This window comes from Chiloscyllium plagiosum, chromosome 3 (genome assembly GCF_004010195.1).
Source record: "Chiloscyllium plagiosum isolate BGI_BamShark_2017 chromosome 3, ASM401019v2, whole genome shotgun sequence".
Taxonomy (NCBI): domain Eukaryota; kingdom Metazoa; phylum Chordata; class Chondrichthyes; order Orectolobiformes; family Hemiscylliidae; genus Chiloscyllium; species Chiloscyllium plagiosum.
Window position 1 is genome coordinate 92,008,189 of NC_057712.1, and position 17,780 is coordinate 92,025,968.

A 17,780-nucleotide genomic window follows, 5' to 3' on the forward strand; every position below is an offset into this window, starting at 1 on the left:
TTTTCCCTGGAGCATCGGAGGCTGAGGGGTGACCTTATAGAGGTTTACAAAATTATGAGGGGCATGGATAGGATAAATAGGCAAAGTCTTTTCCCTGGGATGGGGGAGTCCAGAACTAGAGGGCATAGGTTTAGGGCGAGAGGGGAAAGATATAAAAGAGACCTAAGGGGCAACTTTTTCATGCAAAGGGTGATACGTGTATGGAATGAGCTGCCAGAGGATGTGGTGGAGGCTGGTACAATTGCAACATTTAAGAGGCATTTAGATGGGTATATGAATAGGAAGTGATATGGGCCGGGTGCTGGCAGGTGGGACTAGATTGGGTTGGGATATCTGGTCGGCATGGACGGGTTGGAACGAGGGGTCTGTTTCCATGCTGTACATCTCTATGACTCTATATGACTTATACACATAATGAATTGAAAAAATCTGATGCATCAGGCTGCCCTCAGTAAAAGATAAATTGGAGGGATGTGTAAACAATCCTTGGGATCAGTGTAGATTGAGCAGATAGATCTCAAATCAAATTTAACATGAAAATTGTAAGGTGACACATTTTGAGAGGTAGAATTGCAAAGATTGCTTATATTGGTGGTGGTGAAATGCACTAGACATAGAAACACAGAAACTTAGGGCTTGCTACCAGAATCTTTAAAAGTACGAGTGCTCAATTAATGAAGCTGAAAAAAAAATTGATTGGATCACAAATTTTCTAAAGGATAATTTTATATAGAAGATAAAAACAGAATGCTAAATCAATGCACATCCATGAGTAGATTATAAGACAGAATTGGGGTTTATGGCATCTTACTTTTGGAATGAGTCAAGAGCGTGAACATGGTGCATAAAAGATACACTGAGCAGATATAAGAGATTAGAAACTTTGGTTATGAGCAAAGACTAAATAAATTGTGCAAACAGGATTAAGAGGAGACTGGATGGAAATGCTCTCCATTCTTGCTGTTGAAACTCTGCCCTCTAAAGTCTATAATTCTGAAGAACTTCCAAGGCAACTTATGTTTAAAACAGTTTGTCAGACTCTTGGGTCTGACTAAAATGTAAACGATCTTTCCTTGCTAAGGGTGAAGTGGCAAGCCTTTGTTTTAATGGTAGAACTCTTACCTCAAAGTTCGAGGGTGCGGGATTGAAATCCCAATTTCAAACAGTCACTGTGAACAGAGACTAAAATACTGGCTCAGCAGCACGTTTATCCTTACATGGGTTATGGGAGCTCTATAATCTGATTAAACATCTTATCAGCTAAAATATTCGGAAGGAATGATTATTAGCCTGCTCATCCTGCTGCTACTGCACTGTATTTCTACAGCAAGAGTGAATATATCCAAGATTGTCCCTCTTACATGGGGGCAAGTTTCATCAGTCTGCTCCCTGGTTACTGCATCATATTTCAACATTGTATTCCTGCAGAGAACTAACTTTAATCACCCCAACAGAAGCAATTTTCTCTATTCTATCACAGGATGTGGGCATCATTGGCAAGGCTAACGTTTCTCGTCAATCCCTAATTACACTTGAAGTGAATGGCTTCCCATTTCAGAGGACAGTTAGTATAAGTCTGGAATTAGATAAGGATGGGAGATATTCCAGCCACCGCCACCCCTGCCAATAGGTAATTAATATTTTATCACCAAAGCGGATTTTGCCTCATCTTCACAATAGCTTTGGTTACTATAATTTCTAATCCAACAAGTTTTTTACATTTACTTGAGAATGAGAGGAGCATAAATATTGTATACACTTCTGAATTAAGTTCCTTGAAGTCCAAATATTTACGCAGTCTAATCAAGTCTCTTGTTCAGATGTGAAGAAACTGGATACACCGAGATGCTGATGCCCCTCTTAAATGTTTGCTCAGATGAATGCTCAAGTTGGAACATGTTAAATGTCTGATTTAAGTTCAATCAACTAATTTTCATTCTGCCAGAGAGTAGGCTTTCAATAAACTGACTCAATCTTACAACCATCTCCCTCTCATCATAAAAACCTTACAAATAAGCAAATTTTTAAAAAAAACAAAATAACTGCATCCTTTCATTAGTTGCATTCTTCATTAGTTTCCTGACTGTATTGCAGCAGCTCACTACCCTTTTGCCTGCTTTTTTAGACTGAATGAAATACAGGCGATGAAATCTAACCACCCACGCTTTCTTAATCACTTTTGTTCATTTTGATAAGTCTCAAGTGAATGTTGCCAACTGTAAGATCTCCATTAATTCATTAAGGCACTACATCTGATCCATTAACTGATTAAATTCTGATTCCATGGCTGCTGTCTCCAATTCATCACCGCACTTTAGCATCAGCCACAAGGGACCTTTCACAGCACCCTTGAGACAATCTATAAATCAAGCATCGATTAAAGCAATAAATCATTAACTTTTATTTCTTCCTGGTTAAACAAGAGAGTTGGTGTACAGGTAGAAGTGTTATTTCTGCTTTCAGTGCATGAAAAGACCAATTTTCCAACTAAGCATGAAAATCTTATGTAATCCCTATTCACGTACAACTGATAAAACAAAATCAACAGTATAGCTGCACTTTCTTTATAGCAACAGTGTTACTCTTTTGCATTCAGTCATATTTCACCTGTCAAGTACATACACTGGCCTGACACCTATTCATATCTTTGTATTCATTGTGATCCAGTTGAGATGAAGCATGGCTGATTATTGTCGTGCACCTGCTCTAAACTGAACAGATTGTTTATTTCAAGCATTCCCTTTTAAAAAGCTCATATGGTTATCAGTCAGAAAAATGCTATTGACAAACACACTACAAAAGGATCCTTTTCTTGGCCAGGTGGTTTTGCTTCTCTTCTGAAGGGTCTTGCTGCAGTGAAGGACCTTACTGCGTTGCCTAAATAGAAATTTTTCACAAGAGCCCAGTTGGCAAATGCTGGCAGGTTGTTTGATTGTGGCATGCACCACAGTCAAATACAATAGTTTTTTCTTGCTTATTTTCCTGCAGAAGTTGATGAATGATGTCCAGAGTAGAAACCAGGGCTCATTCCTCTACCAATTCAATATGCTACTCCAACTGAGGTTGGTTATCTCATCACCAACTAAAAATCAAGCCTTCAACTGTTCTGGTCTGCATGGCATTGTGCCACATCAGGCAGTGCAATTACCGTTAAGCTGATGAAGCAACTAATAATATTTCACAACAAAACAGCTTCTCTTAGCAAAAAAAGCTTTGATGGTTTTTCAGTAAATCAAACTTGCAAGAGCAGCCTCCGCAGCAAGACATTTAATTAATTTTATCCCCTGTTGTTTTATGTTGATGACACTAATTAGGCAAAATCTGAAGAACATTACAGTTAGCTGTGGAGTACTAGAAGGGGAAGCTAGAATAAAATAGCTGCTTGATAGCATTTCACAATGTGATTTTCCTAAGCATTCCTGGTCTGTTATTTGTTCCAAACCATGGATCTGGTACATGTTTATAGCTTTTGTATTAACTCATTTCAATCAACTGTGGAAATAGTTAGTCACATACCTGACCGGGAATATGCAAGCTGAAATCAAGGCCGCATACAAATTCTGTATGGTGTTCCACTGTTTCAAGAACTGAATCAGGCTTGGAAACATCCCAAAACCTATGAAGGAAAGCAAACAAATGCAATTAAAGTAATTGAATGGATGTAAAATTGCAGTTTAATGTTATGATACAGTACTCCAATGAAGAATCTGACCTATGCAATACTAATTCTTCCAGTATTAAAGCTCCAACTGGTATAGATACCCAAAGGAGGCATACATGTACAAAAGAACCAAGTACTTCAGTTTGGCGAAGAAAATAAATAGTACAGTACTTTAAGTATTTCAAAGTAATGTAGCAATTAACAAAATAGTTTGTTTAGCAAAAATTTCATTGAAGTTAAAACCAAAAGGACTGTGGCTGCTGCAACTTAAAGACAAAAATTGCTGGAAAAGTTCAGCAGGTCTTGCAGCTTCAATGGAGAGAAATCAAAGTTAATGTTTCAGGACGAGTGACCCTTTCTCAGACCCTATATCAAATTACTTCTGCTATTTAACATCGATCTAGCCTCACATTACACCTTCACAAGTGGTCACTCCTACCTATACTATCACAGACAGATGGGTTTGTGATACATAGGTTGGTGAAAACAGGGCAAAATGTGTTGTACCTTCCTACTGATTTGCTCATTACCTATCACAGGCCCAATCTGACAGGGCTCAGGCTGCAGCCAGCTTGGTCAGTGATAGTACAACCGAACCACTCTTAGCAATGATCTTGAAGTACCTCACACAGGTTCCACTCTGTGCCTTTGGTGCGTTTTCCAAGTAATGAAAAGTGATTCATCAGTCGAGGGAGCGCAGTGGGCTATGAGGCATCCATGCCCATATTTGACCTGATGCTATGGGACTTCATGGGTCCACAGCAAATGTTGAGGACTCCCAGGGCAACAACCTCTCAACTGCACACCATTGTGTCACTGCCCTTTGCTGCGTTGGGACTGGACTAACCAAGAATGGTGACGGAGAAGGCTGAGACATTGGATTTAAGATACAATTCAATATGTATAACTGTATTAGGTTGTTGCTTGATCATTTTGTGGGGTTGGCATAAGTCCCCAAACACTGGTGTGGACTGCCTTGAAGAGTTGACAGTAAAGGGTATCCATTTGACATTTTTGGTGCCTTGGTTGATGCTGGGTGGTCCTTCCTTTATTATCCAGTTTGTGACTAAATAGTACATTCTGCTTTGAGCTTTTCTGAACCAAAGACTGGAAGTTCAAAATCTTGACTCATCGCTAAGATTCATGACGACTTTTCTTTCCCTGTTTGCATTTGGCTAATTTACTTTCTTTTTCTCTTTGATTCATTTACATTATATACCAGATGGATAAGCACTTTTTTTCAATTCTGCTAAGTACAAAAGTATATGGTGCACTTTCTTACATGGACCAGATCCAAAAAAAAACAATTTGCTTTACAGAGTGGGACAGGCAGCTTTGTCACAGCTCCCTGAATGAAGACTGAATAACTGGTAGATATCCGAGCACCTGTCATCACTGAAATTTGAAAGTTCAATGGTTAAGGACTTACATGCATTTACCATCCGACTACAATCCTCATCAATTTGTGTGGATTCTTGCCCCTTTGGCCTCATTACATTTTATCATATAATCTGACATTAAGAATTAAAAATATATAGTCTGATTGATGAAGTTACTTTATAATGGGGGCGGTTGTGTTGTGGGGGGCAAGGGTGGCAGTGGGGTGAGAGAGTAAACTTATCAATAAGTGGGGATGGTGATAGTCTTGGAAGAGAGGTATGTGGGCTATTGTGTTAGGGCAGTAGGTTAGCAGGACAGGGAATGCTGGGAGTGTGGTGTCAGTGGCGAGTTGGGGATATCAGTTGTACAGTTACCCAGGAGTCAGAGCAGGTTTTATTCCCTCCAATTGCTTCTGGGTAACTAGTCATGCAAGTGAGTCACAACCCTCCAATGTCTAAATAACTGGGTGTTGTAGACTTTCTCAGAGAGTTCCAGATTCTATCTACAGCACATGGACTGTAGTGGTTCAAGGAGGCAGCTCACTACCACATTCTCAACCAGCATTGCCCGTCTTCCATGAGTGAATTAAAAAAAGGTGGAGGAAAATTGCCCATCAGAAATTAAATGTCCTGGACAATTCCTAAGTACCCGGTATATCGGGAATTCCAAGAGGTGCCACTGCTCCAATCCCCACAATCAACACGTTGGGAGTTTCCATTCATCAGTAACTCAGTTGGACTTTACCAGGTAAATGCAGAGGCTACAACAGCAGGTCAGAGGCTAGGAATCCTGCAGCACGTAACTCGCCTCTTGACTCCCCAAAGCCTGTCCATCATCTGTAAGGCACAAGTCAGGAATTTGATGGAATATTCCCCACTTGCCTGGATGGGCGCAGATCCAACAACACTCAAGCAGCTTAACACCATCCAGAACAAAACAGCCTACTTGGTTGACACCACATATGCTAACACTCATTCCTTCCATTACTAATGCTCACTAGCAGCAGTGTGCACCCTCTACAAGATGCAGACATTCACCAGCGATCCTCAGACAGATCTCTGAAGTCTACAATCACTTCTCTCTAGAAGTATAAGAGCCACAGATACATAGGTTCACAACCTGCAAGCTCCCACTCACCATCCTGACTTGAAATTATCTCGCTTTCTTCACAGTCACTAGGTCAAAATCCTGGATTTTCCTTCCTCAGGGCGTTGAAGGTCTACCTACAGAACATGGATTGCAGCGATTCAAGAAGGTAGCTCACTACCACCATCTCAAGGACAATTAGGGATGGACAGTAAATGCTGGCGAGCCAGCGATGCCCATGTTTTACGAATGAAGAATAAAAACAAAACGACCAGCTTCTATTCAGAAGATTTAGGTTGACATCTTTTATTCAAAGCACTAGCAAGGGTAGTAAAATGCAGCAGCAAAACAAAATGTGGTTCCAGATGGTCCACAGCAAGTCTAATTATCGCATCAGAAATCTGAGTAACTCAGAAGCCAATAACCTCCAAGGTGAAAGTGAGGACTGCAGATGTTGGAGATTAGAGTCCAGAGTGTGGTGCTGGAAAAGCACAGCAGATCAGGCAACATCACAGGAGCAGGAAAATTGTGTTTTGGGCAAAAGCCCTGGCTGGCCAGCGTTTACTGTCCATCCCTAATTGACCTTACAAAGGCAGTAGTGAGTTACCTTCTTGAATCGCAATCCATGTACTTAGGTAGATCCTCAATGTCCTGAGGAAGGGTCACTCCAACTGAAATGTTAACTCTGATTTCTCTTCACTAATGCTACCAAACCTGCGGATCTTTTTCAGCCATTTCTGTTTTTGTTTCTGATTTATATCCCTGATGAAGGGCTTTTGCCCGATTGTCGGTTTTCCTGCTCCTCGGATGCTGCTTGACCTGCAGTGCTTTTCCAGCACCATACTCTCGCCAATAATCTCCAACCTGGCACAGAGTTCTGCCTCGGCCTCTGAGGAAGGGTCACTCCAACTGAAACACTAACTCTGATTTCTCTTCACGGATGCTGCCAGACATGCTGAGCTTTTCCAGCAATTTCTGTTTTTGTTTCTGATTTACAGCATCTGCATTCTTTTGTGCTTTTCTCTTGACAGAATCTTGCCTGTCAGCACATGCTGAATTACAGTGATATTGTACCCTGTCACTCAGATCCATTTGTGAAATGCTACCCAGAAAAGTATTTTCCAGATACTTGCAAGCCATCCGGAAGGTGAAATTAACTAAGTTTTGCGTTGCATCCTCTACTTGAGCCATTGGAGTACAATCCTCTGATCAAGAATCAAGGAGTGATATTAGATTAGATTAGATTCCCTACAGTGTGGAAACAGGCCCTTCAGCCTAACAAGTCCATACCAACCCTCTGAAGAGTAATCCACCCAGACCCACTTCCCTCTGACTAATGCACCTAACACTACGGGCAATTTTGCATGGCCAATTCACCTGACCTGCACATCTTTGGACTGTGGGAGGAAACCGGAGCACCCAGAGGAAATCCACGCAGACACGGGGAGAGTGTGCAAATTCCACACAAACATTTGCCCGAGGCTGGAATCGAACCTGGGACCCTGGTGCTGTGAGGGAGCAGTGCTAACTACTGATCCACCATGCCGCCCTATGAGGTGATATGGCCTAGAAGGAAGCCATTCAGCTCATTACACTTACATTAATCCATTTGAGACATTTACTTTACTCCTAGTCCTGTTCTTTCAGAATAAATTTTACATTGTTATTTCCTTAAGTACACCTACATCTTTTGATTTTTCATTTTCAAATATTTATCCATCCCCCCCCTTTTTAAAATCTATTGTAAATTTATGCCACTTTCAGTGCCTGACTCAACGATCAATGAAAATTATTAAGAGACGGATAGAAGTTAAACCTCTAACTGGAGGTCATTCAGTAAGCAGGAAATAAAGTAGAGACTTTGAAAATGAAGATAAAGATTATGAAATCAATGCACTGCAGTGGAATGGAGATTGGTAATGCTGAGAATGACAAATGGGATTGACTATTTGGAAGAGAGGAACTAAGTCCTGAATTTTGGATTGACTGATGTTCCTAAAAACAGGGCAAGGCAGATGTTGAGTGGAATCAAAAAATCAATCAATGTTGAACTATAATTGCATAAAAACATGTAATTTATTAACATTGATTTTTCATCAATTCTATTGTCTGTATTTAGAATTCGACAGGAAAGTGGATGAGAACAGAATAGATAGGGAGAAACTACTGCCACTCTTTAAAGGGTCAAGAATGCGAAGGCACAGATTTAAAGTGATTTGAAAAGAAGCAAATGCATTGCGAAAAAAGTCTTTTCCACACAGCAATTAGATAGGCTCTGGAATGCAGTGCCTGAAAGTGTCGTGGAGGCAGGATCAGTCAGGGAATTCAAGAATGCATTAAGTAATTATTTGAATATAAACAAATTCAGAGATACAGAGGAAAGGCAGAAGAATGGCACTAAGTAGAGCAGGTGCACACCTGATGGGCTGAATGGTCTCTTTCCATTCCACAACAATTCTGTGATCCTGGTCAATCAACTCGAATCCTTTCCTATATATTGGTTTCTATTTGAAGCAGAATAGCCAAAACCCTCCACTGTAATACAGAATTTCCCATACTTTTGATCTGTGCACTGTCGGCATCAGTTCTTTGATTTGCAGGGTAATAATTATACATATCTGTTTGAGTTTCTGGAAAATGGGAGGCAGGAGGTTAGCAAGGCAGGTATTTAAATTATTTAAGCTCAATAATTTATACACTCCATGGATAAGGTTTTGTTGATGGAGGAACTGAAGAAGGGCAGTAGTGGGAAATAATGTGGAGATAGAGATCAATGATCTTGGTGATACTTCCAGAAGAAAATAAGATAAATGTACATTTAAGTAAAGTTCTTCACGCTCTCGGAGAAGCGCATCTGAATGAAATACCATACGTACAGAAGCATTTGGGGGACAGCCATCAAAATAACATCAGATTTAGAATAGTCCTGGAAAATGGCAAATAATCAAGCTTAAAATAATTTAACTGCAAGAGGGGTAACTTCAGTGAGTTGAAAAGAGACCTGACCCAGGATTGTAAAGTAGGAAATTTATGCTAAATCTAGATTGAACCTTGATTCGAACATACTTAGTAATATGCAATGTAGCTCTGATGACTGCTGTATTTAGGGTGGTTCAGCGGTTAGCACTGCTGCCTCACAGCACCAGGAACCAGAGTTCGATTCCAACCTCCAGTCTGTGTGGGTCTCCTCCCACAATCCGAGGCAGGTTAGCTGAATTGGCTGCTAAATTGCCTCATAGTATTCAGGGATGTACAGGCTAGGTGGATTAGCCATGGGAAATGCAGGTTTAAAGGGACAGGGTAGGGGGTTGGGGGTGCATGGGATCTCTTAGGACAGCTGGTATGGGCTCAATTGGCCAAAGGCCTGCTTCCACTCTGTAGGAATTCTATGATTCTTTAAAGTGGTCCTATCAAATACACTAGGTCAGCAATGATGCTCAGTTTGGGTTCTGCCAGGACCACTCAGCTCCAAATCTCATTCCAGTCTTGGTCCAAACACAAATTGAGCTCCAGAGGGGAGGTGAGTGTGAGTGATATCAAGTTTGCATTTAACTGAGTGAGATATTAAGCAGCCTTAGTAAAACTGGAGACAATGGGTATTGGTGTGGTACCTCAGTGTAGTGTAGCAGACCCAACCATCTTCAGCTGCTCATCAATGACTTTCCCTTCATTACAACACCAGAAATAGAGATGTTTGCTGATGACTGCAAAATGATTGGTACCATTCACAACTTAAGTATTGAAGCAATCCATGCCCATACACAAGGTATCAACAACATTCAGGCTTGGGATGTTAACTGACAAATAAAAATAATGCCATATAAGTGCCAGGCAATAACCATTTATAACAAGAAAGAAAGAGAAAGTGAGTACAAGAAAGAACCCAATTATTTTTTAATCCTTCATTATCAACATCACTGGAGTTACTATTGACCAGAATTTAAACAGTACCAGCCATATAAATATGGTGGCTAAAAAAGGTCAGAGGTTAGGCTTTTTCATTCACTGGATGACGGATTTCGCTGGCTATAGCTCACATTTAGTGTCCATCGTTGCTATGGTCTGGAGTCACATGTAGGACAGACCAGGTAAGGATGGCACTTTCCTTATCTAAAGGACATTAGTGAACCATTTGGGTTTTACTGACAATCGATTTATGGTCAGGATTAGAATCCAGACTTTTATTGATAGACAGACAGACACAGACAGACAGACAGACAGACACACACACGCACACACAAAATCACTATCATCTTCTCAAGGCAATTAGGGATGGACAACAAACACTGACCAAGCCAGAGGAGATCACATCAGATACCCACAACCTCTGGGTGAAAATACTTTTCTTGAAATCCCTTCTAAACGTCACATTCCTTACCATCAAACTGTGCCTCTTGGTTTTTTTTAACCCTCTATCAAGGGAAAACATTCTCCTTATCTATCATGTCTCTGCCCCTCAGAACTTTGTATACCTCAGTCAAGTTCCCTTCCTGATGATGAGGCTCTTGCCCAAAACATCGATTCTCTTGGTCCTCCAATGCTGCCTGACCTGCTGTGCTTTCCCAGCACCACACTCTCGACTCTGATCTCCAGCATCTGCAGTCCTCACTTTTTTCTAGGTTCCCCTTCAGCCTTTTCTGCTCTAAAGACGACAACACCAGCCTATCCACTGTCTCTTAATAAAGTTGAATCACTCCAATCCAGACAACATCCAGATGAATCTATTCTACACACACTCGCGCAATCATATAAGTCCTATAATATGGTGATAAGAACTGCACACAGCTCTCCAGCTATGGCTGACTAATTTTAGATTTGGCTGCATCCCTAACCTCCTTGCTTTTGAATTCAATGCGTTGACTAATAAAGGCAAATATCCCATAAGTCTTTTTAACCACTTTATCCACATCCGATGAGAGAAAGAGAAGGGAATTGAGGTTGTGATAATAGATTTAAGAGGAAAGTTAGGTGAAAGCTCAAGCAGATCATAAATGTCAGCATGAATAGGTTAGGCTGAATGGTCTATTGGTACACTGGAAATTCCATGTCATATCTACCACTTATAAACAGTAGTCATTGTGTTATTTTGACAGAAATTGGGATAAGTAGAGAGGACAAGCTAAAGGTACAGAAAATAGAATCCTTATATTTTCCCCTGTTTCTTCCTTCAGTATTGCCACAGCCTAACTGACCCACCAAGATCTATTAGATAAGAAACACCCGATTCAGAATTGACAAATCATGATTCTCTCTTTACAATGGTACCAAGTCTTGGTACACCCCACCTCTGCCAAGGGAAATTGAAAGACAATTTGAATTTTTATTAATTGGAGTTTGTTTAAACAAAGTTTAAGTGATCCTTATGGCAAATATTTAGTCTGCTTGCTCATTCATTGTCACCATCAAATATGATACAGTTACTCATTAAATGAATATATGAAATGAAAAAAGTGACCAACGTACATATTCAGAAAATTATGCCACAATGTCCCTGTTAATTACATAGCATATAATGTGGGCTAACAAACCAAGTTGACTTTCCTTTCCTTTTTATTCCTGATCATTTCTGGACACAGCAAAGATACACAGCAAACAAAGATAACAACAACAGACTTCACACATCTCCCTGAAGTGTAGTCACTATACTATACTCGCTCAGAAATTCAGTATATTTTACATTTTGATTATAATGCAAGTATAATTCTGCCTATGTAATAAATTCTGAAGTTTATTTAGGTCATCATAGTCAACTTGAAAATTACTTTATTGGTAAATTTTAAATGTAGTATTTATAGCATCAAGCTAAATATACTACTGAAGTGACTAGTAACTGAGCTGGTAACTAAATCATTTTGCATTCAATGTCTTCAATGCAGTATGTTTACATTTCTGAGTAACCAAGAGTGCACTGGAAACAATATTCTCTTGGTTGAAAATTAATTCTGGTAAAATACACTGTTGTTTCATTAGTGTTTGTTAGAATTGGAGAGAGCACAATGAGTCTGCAGCATTAAAAATGAGAAGAAAAACTCCTCCATATTATCCCTTACAGGTTGATATAGCTTGACAACAATGCTGAGGAAATCCTCATCAGAGAGAATATCCAAAACTAAAAATCAAAATGCTGATGTGAATTTTCCATAAAACATACGGGTTGCACTTGTTCTAAAGAATGAAGATCATGATTGGGGAATGTCTGCAATATAAAGAGTGCCAGACATTATGTTTTGCACTCTAAAGCTATTGGTTTTGCATTGGTAGACCAATAGAATTGTAACTCTAGTCGTGTGGTCAAATCTGTGGCTTAAATCCCTTTTACAATGGAAATAGTTCAGTCCTACAAATTTGTCTTCAATTTGGAAGCTTTGTTTTGGAAACATCTTGGTAATTCTATGCAATATTCAACATGTTACCCCACTATCTAGCTGATTTGGATTTTTTTTAATCTTTACATTAGTGCACAACATGACATGAGGTGCAACTTTTATTAACACCTCTTCCTTAAAGTAAAGAGGAAGGATGCTAGAACACTGAGCAGAACTATATGTGCCCCCTTCTTAAAGCATTCAATGTTTTGCCATGAAAGCGATTGGGGCCAGAGAATTCCACAGGCTCATCACTCTCTGGGAGAACATAGAACATAGAACATAGAAGAATACAGCGCAGTACAGGCCCTTTGGCCCTCGATGTTGCGCCGATCCAAGCCCACCTAACCTATACTAACCCACTATCCTCCATATACCTATCCAGTGCCCGCTTAAATGCCCATAATGAGGGAGAGTCCACCACTGCTACTGGCAGGGCATTCCATGAACTCACGACTCGCTGAGTAAAGAACCTACCCCTAACATCTGTCCTATACCTACCCCCCCTTAATTTAAAGCTATGCCCCCTTGTAATAGCTGACTCCATATGTGGAAAAAGATTCTCACTGTCGACCCTATCTAAACCCCTCCACATCTCAGTCCTAAATGGAATAATCTATTTCCTTAGACTGTGACCCCTGAGTCTGGACTCCCCTTCCATTTCTCCAGACAATGGAAGATCAATGCCAAGACCGTGCAGAAGTCCCAAAGTGCTAGCTGCATGGGAATTACTTAGGAAGTTGAAACATCTGATAGTCAATTACCCAGTCTGGAATTCTCCAAGAAAGTTGAAGTTAAAGTCAGAAACTTTGGAGGGTTCCAAATGACGTTAGTGAACAGTTAGTGTGGAAACATCAGTCTAACTCTTGGATAAATATAAAAATCACTCAATCCACAGCCACTCTTACTCACATCACTTGTTTTCCCTACCCACTGCAAACATCCTCCGGATCCCACCACCATCACCCCCAAACTTCTGAACCTGACCCACTGCAAAATTGCTCAATTTGAACACCTGACTGCCCCTCTTTCAGACCCAATACCTCTCTGCTCTAGCTTAGGACCAAACCTAATAACTCTCTTACCTCCTGGCTGTTGGACACAATCCCCTCTCCCCTCAACCCACAACTAGGCCTGACTCACCAAAGACCCAATTCTCCTGACCCCAACCAAACCTACCAAATTCATGGGCCATCAGATCCCCAAGATCATTCCCTTAGCCCAGATATGGGCTGACTACCCCTTAATGCCCCTCCATTAAGCTGACCACTCACTATTGAGCTGACCCATTACCTGCCATCTCAGCCAACTGGCATCCCAACCCCCTCACCCAGCTGGCAGTATATCACTCCACCTACCAATTCATTCGCTATACCACTTACCGTAAACACTTTAAGTGTTACAAAGATAGGAAAGTATAACTCATTTTCATTTTAAGAAGTTCATTGGCCTGCCTTTGCTACAATTCATATTAAAAGACGCACGCATTAAAAAAGACACTTTTTAAAAATGATATTTTACATCAAGGCAGGTGTCTAGAGGCTGGATGACCTCTTTCTTATATTTCAGACGTTTCTGGCAGTGCTTTATTCACATTGAATTAGGTTGAAGCAGACAAACATTGTTTTCATGTAAGGGATATGGATATTGCCAGCAAGGCCAGCATGTGTTATCTATCCTTTATTTCCCTTCAACTGATTGATTCTGTGGAACATTACAGAGGACAGTTCGGAGTCACGTGCTCTGGAGTCACATGAAGGCTAGACCAAAAAAGGTCAGTAGAAAGACAGTAGTCCCCTAACAGACACCAGCAAACTAGAAGGGCTTTTACAACAGTTGACAATGGTTGCATGGATGCCATTTGACTAGCTATTTTTTTAAAATTCCAGATATTTTATTGTATTCAAATTTCACCCTTTGCCATGGTGGGATTTGAACCAATGTCCCCAGAACATTAGCTTAAGTATGGAGTTTTCGACAACAAAAAGTTAGGGTCAAGCCAAAGCTGACATCATTACAAATTTCAGTCTGTCTGGTGATACTAAAACAAGATGTTCCTGTACAGTCAAACCTATCCTCTTAATACCTCTTTAATAAACTCATCCTTAACTGCAATAGGGTTTGCAAAGAGTTTGATTGCCAAGTACAACATCTTCCATAACATTGCACTCAGGGCTTATTTAAACAGAACAAAACTCTGAAAAATTTGACAAAGATTCACCTGCACTTCATCCAACCTTATCTATTGCATCCATTGCTCCCGATGTGGTCTCCTCGAAACTGGAGAGACCAGACGCAGACTCGGAGATCGGTTCACAGAGCATCTGAGCTCTGCACGCATCAACTAACTCAAACTTTTGGTTGCTTTCTATTTTAACTCCCCTTCCCATTCCCACTCTCCTAGCGACATGCCCATTCTTGGCCTCCTCCACTATCAGAGTGAGGTCAAACCCAAAATGGAGGAACAACACCTGACATTTCATTTGGGCAACTCAATGCCTCAATGTAGACTTCACCAGCCTCAAAATCCTTCCACCCCAGCCCTCCTCCATATCTGATCTGCCCATCTTCCTACTCACCTATCCACTCCACCCTTCCCACTGACCAATCACAATAACCCCCTATTTGCATCCACCTATCACCATCCCACCTACTCTTCCTCTAGACCCACTCCTTTCCCTCTATATTCCTCCCATCTCTAGTCCTGACAAAGGGTTTCAGCACAAAACGTTGACTTTCCTGCTCCTCGGATGCTGTCTGACCTGCTGTGCTTTTCCAACTTCACATCTATTGACTCTGAAAAATGAAACTATTTGTGTTTCATTTGTTTCCAACTTTCACTTTAAAAATGAATCCGCTTAAATGTTGTAATTATAATGTTGTTACTAGATCTCAAGAGTGCATTTTGGCTTGAAAACTTTCGAAGAAATTCAAAATAATTGAATGATATAAAGGATTTTGATTTTATAACTTAATTTAATAAACGAATCAATTAGGCTGGCTTACAGTCACCAGAGAAATTTTAACAAGCTTCAGTAAAGAACAATGAATCATGTCAGTTTGATTGGCACTCTAACGACACAATTATTTTAAGCATTTTAAAGAAAGTTCAAATCATGGAAAACGTAATCAGCTAATATAATTCAGTATACTTTGGGTGGCTCTTAATGATAGCCCATATTGATTTTCTTTATTAATGCAGTATGGTTGTACATCAAAAGGAAGGCATACTGATGAAATGGCAACAATTCAGATTTTGCATTGCAGCAGGAACAGTTCTTCATTCCATGCTGTATGAGACAGGGTAAAATATGCACTCACTACTTACTGGCAGAATCTTGTTCTGTTTAAAAGATGCAGTATGTCTTTATGCTGGCCAATTGAAATTGTTACATAAAAATAATAAACTTTTGCTAAAGTTCGACTTACAAACATTATTTTAGGACATTTGACACTGAAACTAAGATAGCAGCTAAAAATGACAGCATTTTGAAATGTCTGGAACTTTCCCGTAGCTACAATGCTGCAATGTTGACTACCCATTTGAGGAAGATGGAAGGACGCAAACAAGATAACTAGCTATAAAAACATGTCCAAAAACAAAACCAAACAATAAACAGATCATGTAAAGTTATGACAATAAATTTAAATAGATTAGGCACAATAACAAAAGATCATAGAAAAGATACCAACAGACTAGGTTGGAAAAAGTAGAGAGAAACTGTTTCCTCCAGCAAGTAGGCCATTAGACCAATTTAGAATAACTGGCAAAAGGACGAGAGGGGACATGAGGATTGTTTTTCTGTCACCAGTTCTAGCGATCTGGAATGCACAACTGAAGGCCTGAAATCAGAATTCATGGTTTAGGAGCTTTCAGGACAGACTGGCCATGTGTGTGAAGCAGACTAACTTGTAGGGTTAAGGGGACAAAACCAGTGCTGGATTAAATTGGAGAAAGAGTCTATATGAGTACAACAGGTTGAATATCTGCTTCTCTGTTCAAAGTCTATATAAGGGGGCCAAAAATTACTTCCTTTTTGCAAATGGAGTAATTTAAGAGTTTCAAATCCACCACCCGTCTTTTTGAGGCATTGTGTTTACTTGTGCTGCAGTTCAGCTGATGCAGCTGATCACTTTTAACACACTCTTCATGTGAAATCCTAACCAATGACTGTTGTCAAACTCAGCTCCCAGAGCAGAATCACATCTAAATCTGATCCTATCCACATATAATCTTCAATGAACTGTTAACATTTTCCTCCGCTTGAGCTTGACTAACTAGAGAACAAGGCATCATTTGACCTTGTAAGTGATCAAGCAAACCCAGCAAAAGTGGAGTCAATGAGAACCAGGGGGAAATTCTTTACTGGTTTAAGTTAGACTTAGCACAAAGGAAGGTACTTAGGTTGTTGGGTTTCAAGCATCCCCATCCCAGGAGATCAATTCAGGACTTCCTCAGGGCAATGTCGTAAGCCCAACCAGCGTTATCTACTGCAACAATGACCGCCCCTCTATCAGAAAGGAGGTTGTGCACTGACAATTCCACAATGTTCAGCACCATTTACGACTCCTCAAATACTGAAACAACCACTTGGTCCACATGCTGCAAGATCTGGACAACACTCAGATCAGGGCTGTTAAATGGTAAATAACATTCACACCACTCAAGTGCAAGGCAATGACCATCTCTAACAAATGAGAATTCAACAATCATCCCTTGATATTCAAAAATGCTATTAATAACCCCTCTACAATCAACGGCCTGGGGGCTACCATTGACCGGAAATTGAAGTAGATTAGCCACATGAATACTGTGATTGTAACAGCAGGTTAGAGGCTAGGATTTCTGTGATGACAAATTAACTTCCTGACTCCTAAAGTCTGACAACATCTGCACCATGCAAGTCAGGAGTGTGATGGAATACTGCTCACTAACCTGTATAAGTGAAGGTCCAACAATGCTCAAGAAGTTCAACACTATCCAGGACAAAACAGCATTCTTGACTGGCATCCCATTCAACACTTTCAACAGTCATTTGTTATCAACATGGCAGCATTTGTGTACCATCTACAAGATGCTTGACAATTCACCAAAGCTCCTTAGACAGCACTTTCCAAACTGTGACATCTACTACCTAAAAGATAGGGACAGCAGATATGTGGGAACACCATCACCTGAAAGTTCTCTTCATTCCACACAGCATGCTGACTCGGAGCCATATTGTTGTTCCTTCACTGTCACTGGTTCATAATCCTGGATCTTCTCAAACAGCAATGCAGATGTACCT

General features: G+C 40.3%; 1 protein-coding gene across 1 annotated transcript in view; it reads right to left on the minus strand.

Moving 5' to 3' along the window:
- The window catches only part of pex7 (peroxisomal biogenesis factor 7), an 88,623-nt gene that overhangs the window by 5,695 nt on the left and 65,148 nt on the right, over nucleotides 1-17,780 (minus strand). Inside the window, exon 9 of the mRNA XM_043685974.1 lies at nucleotides 3,517-3,616. Within this exon, the coding sequence (XP_043541909.1) occupies nucleotides 3,517-3,616 (100 nt within the window). The remainder of the gene's footprint in view (nucleotides 1-3,516; nucleotides 3,617-17,780) is intronic.